Source organism: Artemia franciscana, chromosome 9 (assembly GCF_032884065.1).
Source record: "Artemia franciscana chromosome 9, ASM3288406v1, whole genome shotgun sequence".
Classification (NCBI taxonomy): Eukaryota; Metazoa; Arthropoda; class Branchiopoda; order Anostraca; family Artemiidae; genus Artemia; species Artemia franciscana.
The window spans coordinates 21,920,210-21,935,793 of NC_088871.1; the positions used below are offsets into that span (position 1 = coordinate 21,920,210).

General features: G+C 33.5%; 1 protein-coding gene and 1 long non-coding RNA gene across 5 annotated transcripts in view; one reads left to right on the plus strand and one right to left on the minus strand.

The window, feature by feature from the left end:
* LOC136031147 (uncharacterized) overlaps positions 1–15,584 on the minus strand; it is a 113,637-nt gene that overhangs the window by 65,831 nt on the left and 32,222 nt on the right. The window lies entirely within an intron of this gene.
* Positions 5,138–15,584, plus strand: part of LOC136031145 (aminopeptidase N-like) — a 102,649-nt gene continuing 92,202 nt past the window's right edge. The window contains exon 1 of one of the 4 annotated variants that reach the window (XM_065710466.1): positions 5,138–5,307. Coding sequence is in view for 2 of the 4 variants with exons in the window: in XM_065710464.1 (XP_065566536.1) it covers positions 10,711–10,749 (39 nt within the window). In the remaining 2 variants the exon portion in view is untranslated. Of the gene's footprint in view, positions 5,308–10,695; positions 10,750–13,228; positions 13,346–15,584 lie in introns of those variants that run through there. The other 3 variants (XM_065710467.1, XM_065710464.1, XM_065710465.1) reach the window with 3 other exon arrangements.

Consider the following 15,584-nt stretch of genomic DNA (forward strand, 5'->3'; position numbering starts at 1 on the left):
AGACAAAAAGAAGACAGGTGTACTATTCTATTAATTTCATAACCCATATCCTATCCAGATGCCAAAACTGCAAGCTATGGAAAAATAATATGGTAATAGACATTGAAATCGAAAGCAAAATAAAAAGAGCACTAGCAGACATTATGAGTAAGGAGATTAAAAATAAATTGACGAATACTAAAACCCATACAAACGTCACTAGTATTATCATTGAAAAGGTGAAGACGAAAAGGTGAAATTTTTGAACTATGAAGCAAGCATTAATGGGGATCTTATGGGAATTGTATGCTTGCTTCGTCATGACAGTAAGGAGTTAAATTACGTTGGAATGCCCAAGAGTTTATACCATCAAAATGGTGGATATGTGGGAGTAACATTTCCAGAGATGGTAGTGCTCAGAGAGAATGCAAGTCTAAAACTTTTAGTTAATGACAACGGCTAACTTATTCCTGCTGTTGCTGGTAATACATTACCCGTTGATAGATCCTATAGCTATTTTTCCGATATTACGATTCAAAAGAAGACAAGAAGAAGCCAGGCAGGCTGGTTTAATTAAATCATAATGCATATATTATCCAGATGCGAAAACTGCAACCAATGTAAGAATAATTTTTTAATAGACAATGAAATTGCAAGTAAAATAAAAAGGACATTCGCAAGCATTATCGCCAAGGAATATAAAGACGAATTGATGAAAACACAGCACCCGCATTATGAACCATTAATTTCAGTGATGAAATGTATAGCAAGATTCCTTAAAGTTGTGCAGGACCCCAAAATGAAATATGTGACATCTCAAGATAAAACACAATGAAGTATTTTACGAGATGGATTCAAAGCAATCCTTTTTTCTTTTTTTATGATGATATTCCGCATACCATTAAAATATTTTTATTGCATTACTTTTCTATGTTCCCGTTATGATTAGTGTACCCTAATATTTCCAAGGTTTAGAATGTTTATTCAAAATCAGAGAGTAAGAAAAGGAAATTTCAGAGACATATGTACTTCTAGTGGGATCATAGGGGGGCTCCCGTTGGAATTTGATACAAGAGAGCTTGGAGGAATTGGCCCCACTAGCGGGCCCTGAAGGCTTTTTCATGGCCCTTGCAGGTTTTTCATGAAAAAACACTCTCTATTGTGTAACAAGCAAACCTTATTAAGGAACAACCATTGAAATCTAGATTTGGCAGGGGTTTTAAGAATCAAAGAAAGTATTATGTAACAAGCAAACATAACATGCAAATGTAAACATTCCCAATGACGTATCATGCACATTCTGGCTATCCTGGGAGTAACAGGGATGGGGGTGTCCTTAAAAGCAAGGACAGGGCTATGGTGGATTGGCGAGATAGGTTGTCGTTAAAGTGCCTATGGGGATACTACTCCAGGGGCAAATGTAATTGCAATTCCTTCCCCTTCCAAACTCAAAAATAAGAAAACAGAAGCCCCTCCACCTCCTTCCCAACCACGACACCCGGGACAGCTTGCCCTGGTCGTCCTTTACCTCTTTGAATGGCCTTGCTTGGAGCTTTGGATCCACTCAATTATAGCATCAGAAATCAAAATATCAAGTGAAAATTAGAAGTGCTAGAAGCGAAAGCTATAGCTAAGACGAAAAAAATGTCTAAAAAAGGCCTGATACTCTTTATTGATAAAAATACATTTTTGGAATAATTGAGTTACCTAGCTCAAAAATATACAAGACGGTTTTCAAAATATTTGACCTATTTTTCTCGCCGTAACCTGTCAGAATACTAACAGATTAACTGTGTGATCAGTAAGATAATTTAGTTAGGTTTTATTCTGCTTTAAGCAGTGGATATAAAAGGGAAACGAGGGGGAATAAATAAGCAAGTAACATAAATAAGTTAATCTACTTATAATTGTTCATACTATAGCTTCTTGAGTTCTGGTTTCTTTAAAGGACACTCTTTATTCACTAGTTGATAACCAAGAACAATCTGATTTTTTGTGCAACATACTAATTAATATTATTCTGAACATTGCTTGGCAAACTATGAATTGTCATGAAAAGATGATATGGCATTCATTATACGTGAAAGTATTAAAAGAATTTCAGGTTATTTTCTCATATGTCGACATAATGAATTCCCTGAAATAGTGCATGTTCGACGAAATTATGCAATAAAGATGGTAACGACTCTTGACAGTACGAGTTAGTTTTTCCCATTTAGCAGACATCTTGACAGAATTACCTTCAAATTTTTTTTCAAGATTTAAGTTAATTCTTTGACCTTTTTCAACGATAATTACTTGTAATATCAATACTACTACAGTGACTACTATTACAACTATACTAAGGGTATGAAGGTAAAATTTTCAAGAAATTTTGAGGGGGAAGGTGAAATGAATCACAACTCGCAGTCTGTATGCTTGTATTTTTTTTCATATTATCTATGTATACCAAATCAAACAGTGGCATGAATGGTAGCAGGGTGTTTGAGCGGCTCTCCTGAAAGTAAAACATTGATAATTAAAGTATTATCTATCGATTACTTATTTTATGCCCCTTGCAAATATCATATTCATGTTTTTGACAGTACTCCCCTCTCTCCTGATGTTCCCAGTTACATGCCTGGGATTTTTACAAACCAAGACACTAACCTTATGACTTTATCATACGCATTATGTTTCTCTTTTCGTTATTTTTTTTTCCATTTTTATCCGCATTTTCAATTCTTGTTTCATCTAACTGATCTAAAATTCTTTTGCAATCAAATAGGATTAGCGCTCTTTACGGGTCAAGAGTAAATCAAGAGAAATCCGTCAACAAAGAAATTAAAAAGCGCAGAGAAATCAAATCGAGGGAGAAACGTATTATATCGGGCTGTGCCTGGAACATCAGGCTGTACTGTCAGAAACCCAAATATGGTATCCGGAGGAGAGCATCAAACAGTTCGTGGTAACGAACTGTAGTAAGGAGCGACCCGGCTCAATAGTAAACGAAACTCTAAAAAACGGAATTTTGATGCCAAAATATACATCAAAAGAATCGGACTTTCATGCTGATTTTAAATATATAAGTTTCATCAACTTTAGTCTTTGTCATCAAAAGTTACGAGCCTGAGAAAATTTGCTTTATTTCGGAAAATAGGGGGAAACACCCCGTAAAAGTCATAGAATATTAACGAAAATCACACCATCGCATTCGGCGTATCAGAGAACCCTATAGCAAAAATTTCAAGCTCCTATATACAAAAATGTGGAATTTCGTATTTTTTGCCAGAAGACAAATCACGGGTGCGTGTTTATTTGTTTGTTTGTTTTCCCCAGGGGTCATCGTATCGACCAAGTGGTCCTAGAATGTCGCAAGAGGGCTCATTCTAACGGAAATGAAAAGTTCAAGTGCCCTTTTTAAGTGACCAAAAAAATTAGAGGGCACCTAGGCCCCCTCCCACGTTCATTTTCTTCTCCAAAGTCAACGGATCAGAATTTTGAGATAGCCATTTTGTTCCGCATAGTCAAAACCATAATAACTATGTCTTTGGGAATGACTTACTTCCCCACAGTCCCTGGGGGAGGGGCTGCAAGTTACAAACTTTGACCAGTGTTTACATATAATAATCGTTATTGGGAACTGTAGAGACGTTTTCAGGGGGATTTTTTTGGTTTTGGGGGTGGGGCTGAGGGGAGGGGGCTATGTGGTTAAATCTTTCCTTGAAGAAATATGTCATGGGGGAAGAGAAATTCAATGAAAAGGGCGCAGGATTTTCTAAAACTATTATAAAAAAAAAACAATGAAAAAATAAACAAGAAAAAGTTTTTTCAATTAAGGAGAAAGTAAGGAGTAGCATTGAAGATTAAAACGAACAGAGATTATTACGCATATGAGGGGCTCTAAATATACTTTAGCATAAATAGCGAGGTATTTAGGAGGAGATAAATACCTCGCTTTTTATGCTAAAGTATTTTTAGTAATTTCAACTATTTACTCTACGGCCTTTCTGATTCAGGGGTCATTCTTAAAGAATTGAGACAAAACTTACGATTTAGTGTAAAGAGCGAGGCATTAACGAGGGTACAAACCCCCTTATATACATAATAAAAATATAGGAATATAAAAGTTTGTTACGTAAGTTAATTCTTAAGTTACGTATATTTTTTACTAATAGAAACGTTAGTTAAAAATTAAAAGTTATAGTTGCCTTTTTATTTAATCGAAAAATTGGAGGGCAACTGGGCCTCCTTCCCCACCCCTTATTTCTCAAAATCGTCTGATCGAAACTAAGAGAAAGCCATTTAGCCAAAAAAGGAATTAATATGCAAATTTCATTTTAAGAATCTGTTAATCTGATTCAATACAAAAAATTCAATAAGATTGGACGAGTCCTATGGTGGAGAGCCAAAATCAAACATGCATTAATTCAAAAACGTTCAGAAATTAAATGAAAAAAACTAGTTTTTTTTAACTGTAAGTAAGGAGCGACATTAAAACTTAAAACGAACAGAAATTACTCCGTATATGAAATGGGTTTTCCCCTCTTCAACGCCTTGCTCTTTACGCTAAAGCTTTTAATTGTTTTGTAGAATTGTGGCAAAGAGTCAAACTTTAGCGTAAAGAGCGAGACGTTGAAGAGGGGACAACCCATTTCATATACAGAGTAATTTCTGTTCGTTTTAAGTTTTAAAGTCGCTCCTAACTCACAGTTAAAAAAACTATTTTTTTTCATTTAATAAAATAAAGAATCTAATGATAGTCTACTACTTTTGCTTAATTAATGTATGTGATACATTCAAAAAATTGTAGGGCGGGGGCAAAATGTGTTTTCCCAAATGAGGAGCTTCGTTTGAGGGTTGGGTGTCATGGGAGGGGGCGGCAATTGCTCCCCCACTCCCATGAAAAAAATGTTACATCTAACACCCCCTGACTATCCAAATATGGAACCTTCTTACCCCCCCCCCCCACACCTAATAAAAATACTGGAGATTTGTCCCTGTCCAAAATCTATGGGGGCAATATTGTAGTTTTTTTTTTCATAAAAATACCAGGCCCCTTGCGGTTTTAACTTTTGATCCTCTTTTACAGGTACATCGTACTGGCCATTACGCAAATCTCTTAATTTTCAGGCGCAGTAAATATAATAAGTTAGGTTTATTGACATGCTTTTCATATAGTGCAAATAAAGTGTTGTCATACTTTTAGTACCAGCGAATTAACTTGAGATAAGGCTGTACTAATTGTAAACAATGAGTTTTTAGCGATTAGATAAACGGGAAACGATTACTTAAACTAAAATTACGTTTCCGTGCAGTGCTGAATTGGTTGTGACAACGTCAATTCTGGTAATTTTTCATACTTTATTTTGTATTTTTTTTAGGCCATGTTTTTAAAATGGTTGGCGTTTTTATGTATTCATATTTATTTGAAGTATAGCCTTGAGACATTTCCGAAAAATAGGGTTATGAACTAGGTGATCGTGTAAAAATCACAGGCAGTTATGGACGTGTAAATGCAGAAAAGGACAAAAACCATGGGAGCCTTATAATACTACTAATAATAATTTATTTATGCCCTCTATACATATAAAAGATGTACACAGAGGAGTATGAAAAGAAAACTGAAAAATATAAAATTACACTTCTAATGAAAATAAGTAGATCATAGTCGTTTTCTCTTTTTTTTTGCACAAAACTCAAAAAACCATTCACAAAACATGACCCATAAATAATAACATAACCCTTAAATGTAACTCATAAAACAGCACCCATAAACATAGCGCATAAATATCTATTTTACTATAGAAATGACGACAAAACTGTTTTTCCATTAAACGAGACGATTAAGGGGGAAATGTTTCCTATTTTCTCTAGATCGTCTAAGAAATTGGTTGTATTGTTGATCCAATTCAACAGTAATATCAAATATTCCGAATTTTCGTATAATATACCTATTTTTGATACATAGTGGAATTCCAAAAAAATATTTACAAAACCGGAAAAAGTAAACGCGGATACGCTTTTTATCACTTTTACTCAAAAACTTCAAAAATGGAACAATGAAAAATTCATGGGTGCAAACATTGAATTATAAATTATAGCACCCTAATGAATGATGCTGGATATCACTTTTACTATTCGGCATTAGGAATTCTGTTTTAGAAGGTTCAATCCCTAATGCTATCTCTCGTAGATGTGAGTGTTATATATTAATTGCATTCTGCATTGATGTTAAATTATACAAGAACAACAAAATATCATCAGCATACGATAAGTGGCTAATGTCGATACGTTCAATCACATACGGGGGTAGGAACCGTGTGGCTGCCCTAATTGCGTTATTAAATATAAAGGGCTAAGAAATTACCCTGGTTTAAATCTATGACGTAAATAAATTCGGTCTGAAAGTCACCCTCACAAAAAAATCTCACAGATGAATTACCATGCCAGCCCGACAAACCCTGGCCTATAAATGGGTTCACCCCACTACGCAACAGTGACAAAAAAGCGTGGTTATGCAACATACTACCAAACGCTTTTGAAATACCAACTCCACTCGCAAATAATTGTCTTTTTATCTTATGGTAGTGTTCTAATATTTCTAGGATTATTGTGTGTGCATTTTGAACCCCTAAACCACTTCGAAAACCCAACTGTTGATCCCCCACACCACATTTTGTTGATAAATATGGAAGTAAAATTTTCTCAAATAATCTACTAATAACAGAACAAAGTGTTAGGTCTATATGATAAACAATGTGAAGGATCCTTGCCCTTCTTGCGTATACAAACTACTTTACCTTCACCCATCAAAGAAGAGACATAATAATGGGTTACTATTTTTTGATATAATAGCGTAAGGTGCTCTAGTAATTTTGTAGTACCATACATAAGGTGCTCTGGCAACAAACCATCTGGACCTAGGGCCTTCCCACATTTTAGGGATCTAATTTGAGTCAAAATCGAAGATGGAGTAAAACAAACTAGGTTTTTATATGGGTTCAGCTGAGAAAAATGCTTATAAAACAATTCACGATAACTCAATTCAGTTGATGGTAGAATGGATGAAAGACTAAGGTAAAGTGTACATACTGTTGATCTAGCGGGATTTGGTCTGATAAATCAGCTGACGACTGTGTTAATTTATTAACCTCATTATAAAGTACCTTTGGATTATTCCTAATCTTGGTTGATATATCTTTTACTTGTTGTTTCTTTCATGTTGCCACTAACTTTATGTATTTCTTTTTTGCTGAATTAGTAATCTGGAAAAGAGGGCCATTTCTCGGTCGGTCTCATTGATCCCAAATACAATACCATAGTCGATGTTTCTGTTTTGCTTCATGCAACCCTGGAATAGCAGACCATCCCTTTTTTGTGTATTTCTATGCACTCTAATAACAGAAACCGCAACGGAAGCCACAACTTCTAGTGCCCTTTTTAAGTGACCAAAATAATTGGAGGGCACCTAGACCCCCTCCCACGCTCATAGTTTCCCAAAGTCAACGGATCAAAATTTTGAGATAGCCATTTTGTTCAGCATAGTCAAAAACCATAATAACTTTGTCTTTGGGGATGAGTTACTCCCCCAAAGTCCCCGGGGGAGGGACTGCAAGTTACAAACTTTGACCAGTGTTTACATACCGTAATGGTTATTGGGAAGTGTACAGACGTTTTCAAGGGGATTTTTTGGTTTGGGTGTGTGTGAAGGGAGGGGGCTATGTGGGAGGATCTTTCCTTGGAGGAATGTGTCATGGAGGAAGAGAAATTCAATGAAGGGGGCGTAGGATTTTCTAACATTATTATAATAAAAAAACAATGAAAAAATAAACATGAAAAAGTTTTTTTTCAGTTGAAAGTAAAGAGTAGCATTAAAACTTAAAACAAACAGATATTATTACGCACATGAGGGGTTCTTCTCCTCCTAAATACCTCGCTCTTTATGCTAAAGTAATTTTATTAATTTCAACTATTTAATCTACGGCCTTTCTGATTCAGGGGTCATTCTTAAAAAATTGGGACAAAACTTAAGCGTTAGTGTAAAGAGTGAGGTATTAACAAAGGGACAAACCCCCTCATATGCATAATAAAAATATAAGAATATAGAAGTTTATTACATAAGTTAATTCTAACGTTACGCATCTTTTTACTAATAAAATGTTCGTTAAAAATTAAAATTTCTAGTTGCCTTTCTAAGTACAAAAAATCGGAGGGTAACTAGGCCTCCTTCCCCACCCTTTGTTTCTCAAAATCGTTTGATCAAAACTAAGAGAAAGCCATTTAACCAAAAAAAAAAGAATTAATATGCAAATTTCATTTTAATAATTTTTGTGCGGAGAGCCGGAATCAAACATGCATTAATTCAAAAACGTTCAGAAATTAAATAAAAAAACTAGTTTTTTGAACTGAAAGTAAGGAGCGACATTAAAACTTAAAACGAACAGAAATTACTCCGTGTATGAAAGGGGATGTTCCCTTCTCAACGTCCCGCTCTTTACGCTAAAGTGTAAAGAGCTAAAGCGTAAGAGCTAAAGCTCTTACGCTTGAGAGACATAGTCAAACTTCGGCGTAAAGAGCGGGGCGTTGAGAAGGGAACATCCCCTTTCATACACAGAGTAATTTCTGTTGTTGTAAAATCGGTGATATAAACTGGAAAATAGATTTTCAGCAGTTTCATAACATCTAGGGGACACAAACGTAAATTAACGTAAGCACAAAATAAATATAAGCTCAAACTGAACAAACTGGACCATCAAATGAAACGAAATGTGTGGTTAGAAGATATATGGCAATGAGAACAAAGAAATATGCAGTTAGGAAATAATCAGCAGCGAGAATTACAAGCAGTATTAGGAATCAGAACACGTCAAAAATGAAAATGAAGAACAAAGAACTGTAGGGTTAGCAGACATGTTAAAGCGAGTATTACAAAGCATCAAAAATGGCAGTGAAGAACAAAGAACTATGCTGTTAGAAGGCAGTAAAAACCAGTACGAGTCAAAAAATGAAAGTGCAGAAGGAAGAAAATATTATGTCAGAAGAACAAGGCCATCGCAATCATCGATGCCACCAAACTGTGTCGTAAAACCCTGTAAAAACCTACAAATATACGGTAAACTACGGAAATTTTATTTACAAGTCAGTGGGATCCTTCAATTCTGTATGTAATACCAGTGAAGTCCTCCACTATCCTGCAGGAAATATAGCAAAAATATGACGCAGAGCCAGCAAATATGATTTACTTGGGGGGCTTCTGCCTGTTCGGTCGAATTACATTCCTGCATCAGCAATATCAAAATAAATTTGTTGGTCCAATTATAGGACATCAATTGCTCTCTAAACAATTCTACAAACAAATACGAAACTGGAAATCATGCTTTGCTTTAGCTTCATTCAACGTAAGCGATGATCGAACCATAAATAGTGTAATGTTTTCACCTTCAAAATAGGTGGACAAATTTACCACAGAATCAGTTTAGCTGTATACCCGTCACAGACCCCTGAAGGTAGTTTTGAACCATATCCATGTGGTCAAATGCACCCTTTAGACTCCAATGGAAATGTTAAAGAAGGTCTTCCACATCTTTTAAATTTATAGATCAGTCGTAGCCCAACAGATCCCTTGCAAGAAATACTTCAAAGACACTAACAGCTATGCTAAAGATTACATAAAAATGTGACATATATATATATATATATATATATATATATATATATATATATATATATATATATATATATATATATATATATATATATATATATATATATATATATATATATATATATATATATATATATATATATATATATATATATATATATGCTGGATTTGAATTTTACTTAAGAATTTAAACTATGGAGGGAGCCACGAAAAAAATTCAAATCGTGCCCTGCGCCGAGTCGATCCAGCCCTGCTCTAACTGCCCTATATTTTTGTTAATTGACGCCACTGGATGAAATTTTCAAACCTACAAGCTTATAATCTAAGATCACTTCACTCATATGACTAGGAAGTAAAATATTAAGCGTAAATTAGCAATGTATGAAGCGGAAATTGTTACTCAAGATAAAAAAATGTCTAAAAAAGGCCTGGTACTCTTTAATGATCAAAGTTTTACTTTGTGCTAGTTGCATGACCTAACACGGAAGAAAAACACGTAGCAATGTTTCACAAGACTTGACCGATTTATTATCACCGTAATCTGTCAGGATGCTATCAGTTTCTCTGTGAAAGTTTTGAGAAAATGTATTGAGGTTTTTTTTTACTTTTAACATAGGATATAAAAGCTACAACAAGGTTGATAAGCAGGCAAGACACACAAATAACTTTATTTTAACTTTGAATTTTTCGAACATTAGCTTCTTAGAGTTTTTGTTACTTTTGAAGAAGGGCACTTTTTATTTACCTCTTAATGCTGAGATTTCCTATGCGAAATAGTAATTTGCATAACTCAGAACATTACTTGACAAACTGAGTTGTCATGGACAGGTGAGAAAGCATTCTTAGCTGTTAAAATCATTAAAAAGAATCACGATTTTTTTCTTGCTTGTCAACAAAAGGGATTCCCTTAAATGGTGAATGTTCCATCAAATTATGTCAAGTAGGCGATCATGACTCTTGAGTGTCTGAAGTTAGATCTTCTAATTCAGCATGTATCTTGACAGTATCAATTTGAACATTTATGTTTAAGGTGTCACGAAGCTCTAATGTCCGTTTGTTGCAATAAATTTTGTGCTACTTGTATTATGTGTATCAAATCAAACAGTGCCATCAATGGTAGCAGGGTATTTGAGCGGCTCTCCAGAAGGCAACTTGTTGATAAAATAAAATATTACCATTCAAATACTTATTTCAAACTCTTTCCAAATATTATATCACTGTTTCTGATAGAGCCTCCCCCTGATGTTCTTAGATATAACCCGAGAATTTAGGGCGGGAATAAAATGTATTTTCCAGATCTGTGGGGGGCACTTGCGTTTTGTGTTTTTTTTTCTTTATTACAAAGAAAATTCCAAAAACGGCATTTCTCAGGAAAAAACTTCAAAATAGTATTTTTCCAAAAATAGGAAGTGTCATTTTCCAATAATTATAGAATTATAATAACAAGTACTTTACTTAAAATGAGCTTGCTTGACAATTTTTAATATAAAATTTGCTGCTCCTAACAAAATATCTTGTTTTCTGAGGAATTTGCTTTGTGTTTCCTAAAGACGATAGTTTTTTTATAATTCGATATATAATGGAACGTCAAAAGAAGCCTTATTAAACCCTATAACTGTTTTAAGAAGTTACTCAAAGAATTTATCCTTATGTTTAGGTAATCAGCCCGTGGATGTAAAAGCGCCCATGTAAAATTTAACGGGATTACTGAAGACCGAAGGACACTACTTGTTTTGCTTTTTCCTGCTTTAAGTGCACCTCATCAACCTTAAATAGGTCCTTTATGTTACTTTATATTGTTATGATCATACATTCATTTATGGGCTATTATATTCGAGACAATCCAAAATACAATTTTTGACTCAAACAAAATTTCAGATTTGAGTCTTATTCTAACTATGATTATTTAGAACCATATAACATTAAATGTTAAATATTAGAAATAACTGAAAACACAGTATAAAAAAAGTAAATTTTTTTTTCACAAAAAAAGAACAAAAAGACAAAATGAGATAGGGTAAGTAGGTAGGAGAGAAGTTGCACGAACTAAACTCGTTCTCAGGTCCGCTCTTGGCCATTGATGAACCTGAAAGTAGGTTGATAAAATTTCGATTCCGATTATGTTCGAGTCCTGAAAACGTGATTCGGTTCGGTTCAACAGACCGACTACCTAACAGAGACCTACGTGAAGGATGACATTCTTAAATACTTTTTAGATAGATAATGGATTTTTAAAATAACAAAGCCATTTTGTTCGTCAAAAAAGCTCTTTTACAGTGTTGTAAAAGGGGAATTACCAGACCAACACACATTGCTAATTGAACACAAACAGCGAAGATGGTGCTCAAGTATCACAGAGGGTTTGCGAAAAAGAAAAAAACGGCCATTTTTATGCGAGGTCTATGCCATTTCTAGCAATTTTTTGTTCAAAAACATACTATAGGTCAGTGTATATTTGTAAGAGAAATGATGGTTATAGATGTGTCGATAATTACATTTATGAAAAATATGTCGATTTATGCTTAAAGAAGTATTGAGAAAAGCTACAATTTATGATTCAGTTACAAGCAAGCATTAGATTCAAACTTCAAAGTGTTTATTGCCCTAAAAAGCAAAATCTTTAGATTTACTTGCTTTATAGAAAAAAGAATATGGAAATTAGTAATGGTAGGGCAATGTCAAATTTTTTCCTGAATCTTATTGTATTTTTGACCCCCATCCCTTGTGTGAATTGATTACTTGTTTCGATTTCAATCGTAATAGCCTTCCCTTTTTTCACAGAATCAGTAAGATTTACAAAAAAATTTATAAAATCAAGGAAAAAAAAATAATGATGAAAAAAAAATACTCCAATGTTAACGGCTTATTAAGAGGTTAAAGTACATTTTTGTCAGTGATATAACTAGGAAGATCTCAAAAGGGAACTGTTACGCCCTCGTAAAGGTTGTATCTTCTGTATTTATTTTTTCATAAAGAAAACCCAAAATGAGCCTTTCCATGCCACTAAAATCGTAAATATAAATCACAATTTCTGAGCAGGCGTGTGCTAAAAGACAGGGGACTGCTGGAACCCATCCCTCGATATCTTCAATTTTCTTGAATGTCTAAGCACTTCTTTTCAAATTGCGAAATAATATTATTAGTTTATTGTTATTAATCTCGCCCAATGCCCTTTTTATCCCACCCTCGGTAACGATTTATACATACAGCCTACTCTTGAGTATCGAACAGTTCCAGAGTGAAATCAAAATACACCAGATAAGGTCTATTTGGCATTAAAGATATGTTGTAAATTAAGGTCTACAACACATTGTTAATATTGTTGCGATTTTTTTTTCTTTTAGTTTTCATACAATCTACTTGTGTTATTATGTGTGGAAAAATCCTGATTTCCTTTCCTGGGAAATTTCCGTGTTTGTATTTGAATAATATTACTTTTCAGATTACTGTCCTTCTAGTCTGGACAAAACTTTAGAATTTCTTAGGAAACTTTGCTCCAGTTTCGTCACCAAAAGTGTGTACGTTAATTATCTGCATGGCCAGATATTCATTAAATACACTTTCATTGTATTCAAATATCCCGGTATTTCTCGTTTAGAATCAATGCCAAGAACCACCTGTTTTTCTTGAATAACGACTGACTCGTAAATGTATTACTAGCCTAGTAAGTCATTCTGAATTGGAGTGATAATGAGGAATTCTCAAGTTTTTGAACTAGATGTGAGTAAATATCTAATGTAAATTTATTCAAATGCTTATCTGTATAAAATCAAGTACTTGTCTTTCAGCAATGCTTTCTGTTCGCTTAATTAGTTCTTAATTAGTTTTTTTTTATAAATAAAAATATATAAATAAAAACTATTATAATATATTATACAAATAATACTTTTATTTTTTATAATAATTTAATTAATTTTTAATCAATTAATTTTGGCAAAATAATTTTTGAACCATCACAATGAAATGGGCTATTTGAAAAATGAACAACAGTAACCGCAACAAACCAGAATAATAACAGAAAACGAAAAAAATGACAATTTGACGTCGTGATAACAAGTGTGCGAGGGCCAAAGGCCCAAAGAGAGGAGAAGGGTGTTAAGAGATTTGGGTCTTTTGCTAGTGTCTCACATTTCGAATGTGTTCTATCCAAAATAAACAGGAAGTATTGCTCCGTTTTTATATGTTAAAAGTCTATCTAAATTTAACGTAAAAACAGTTGGTGAGTCATTTTCAATTTTGAAATTAGAATCTTAAGACTTGTTTATGAGACGCACAAATTCTAATTTCGTTAATTTATCTCTTATCTGGGATCTAAAGTAACATAAAACTATGGCTATTTTTTTTTTTTTTTTTTTTTTTTTTTTTTTTTTTTTTTTTTTTTTTTTAAGGGTGAATACATTGAATCGAATGCATCAAGTTTGTAAATGTCCAAAAACTTTTTTTTTAGAGTAATCGGTTATGTAGAATCGAATGTATCACGTTTGGAAATGTCAAAAAACTAAAAGAACAATTTCCACAAAATATTTTTTTTCAAAGAAAAGTAAAGAACTCTAAACCAAAAATGAACAAAATAGAATCAAACAATCTACCGAGGGTATAACTACCACAAATCAGCATCAATAAATACTTGAAACCCAAAACGAACGCAAATTACATCAAATAACCGAATCAAATTCAAAACCAGCAGAAATTAACATGAGTTAGGCTCAAAACCCCTATGCTTTCCCATGGCAAGAACATAATTTGTACTTTACAGAAAAAAAATTCAAAGGAATTTGCACTGTCAGTTTAATATGCATATGCTGATACTTATTTCTTAAAATCTTAATGATATTCGATTTATTAAAGTGAGAACACTAAAAACAATGTTCAGTGAAGTGCAAAAAGCACGAAGAGTGGGGGCGGGTGGTTAACCGCCCTCTGATCACTTTGACTCTTAAAAAGGACACTAGAATTTATTACTACTAACACAACGAGTCCCCTCCGAAGTATATACGACCACCCTTTCTATAAAAACCTTATATGCCCCCAGGATATAACTTATACACCCAGGGGTGGATCCAGGGTTTTCGTTAGGGGGAGGCGCATAATAGATTACTTCGATAAACTTGCGAAAAAAGAAATATCTGCAATTTAAAGGGAACCTCGACAATTATGTATCGTAGGTAGGTAGTGGAAATGGTCATAAATTGAATCTAAAATTTGTTGAGGATTAAAGTTCTAATAAATCTTTTGGAATTAAAAGGGTATATAAATATTAATACAAAAAATAATAGGTTATAAAAACCACCCCGCGATAAAAAAGAAAAGAAAAAGCTGTTCACCATCAATAGAAAAATAATGATATTTAATATTTTCTGCATAATTTTTTGCCTTTGCATTTCTGACTGTTATAGCAAGCGAGTTATAGCAAGTAAGTCTTCTGGGGTCATGCACTCTTTGTGACAATTTATGTAGGTCAAACCATTTAGCATGTCGCTTAAGTATATGGCTTTGCTTAGTAAGTATGACAGTAATGAAGAGTAGGAAATGAAAATAAAGATATAACTTGCGTATCCGTAAAATATATATTAAAGATTATATACTAGTTCTTTTAGGGGTGTAACAAGAAAAACAGAACGAAGAGATTGAAATGCATAGGATAAATTTTAAACGAGTGTTTTAAGTGTAGGTAATAAAGAATTAACTAATCGCTATTTCTTTTTAAAAATAGTCTTTTAATGAACAGAGTCAGCTTAGACGAAATCTCTAAAATTTACTAATCAAAATTTTACTTTTCATAACAACGTAGCATAACTTTCCACTTTTTAAAGTTCTATATATTTCGCTTAAGTTATGATTTTCATGATTTTATAAGAAAAGTCTATTCCTGTATTTCCATAACCGCCATATCTATTTTGGAGAATGTATTATAATGGTTAGTTTTGTCAGTCTAGAGTCCTGTCAGTTTAGAACTCTT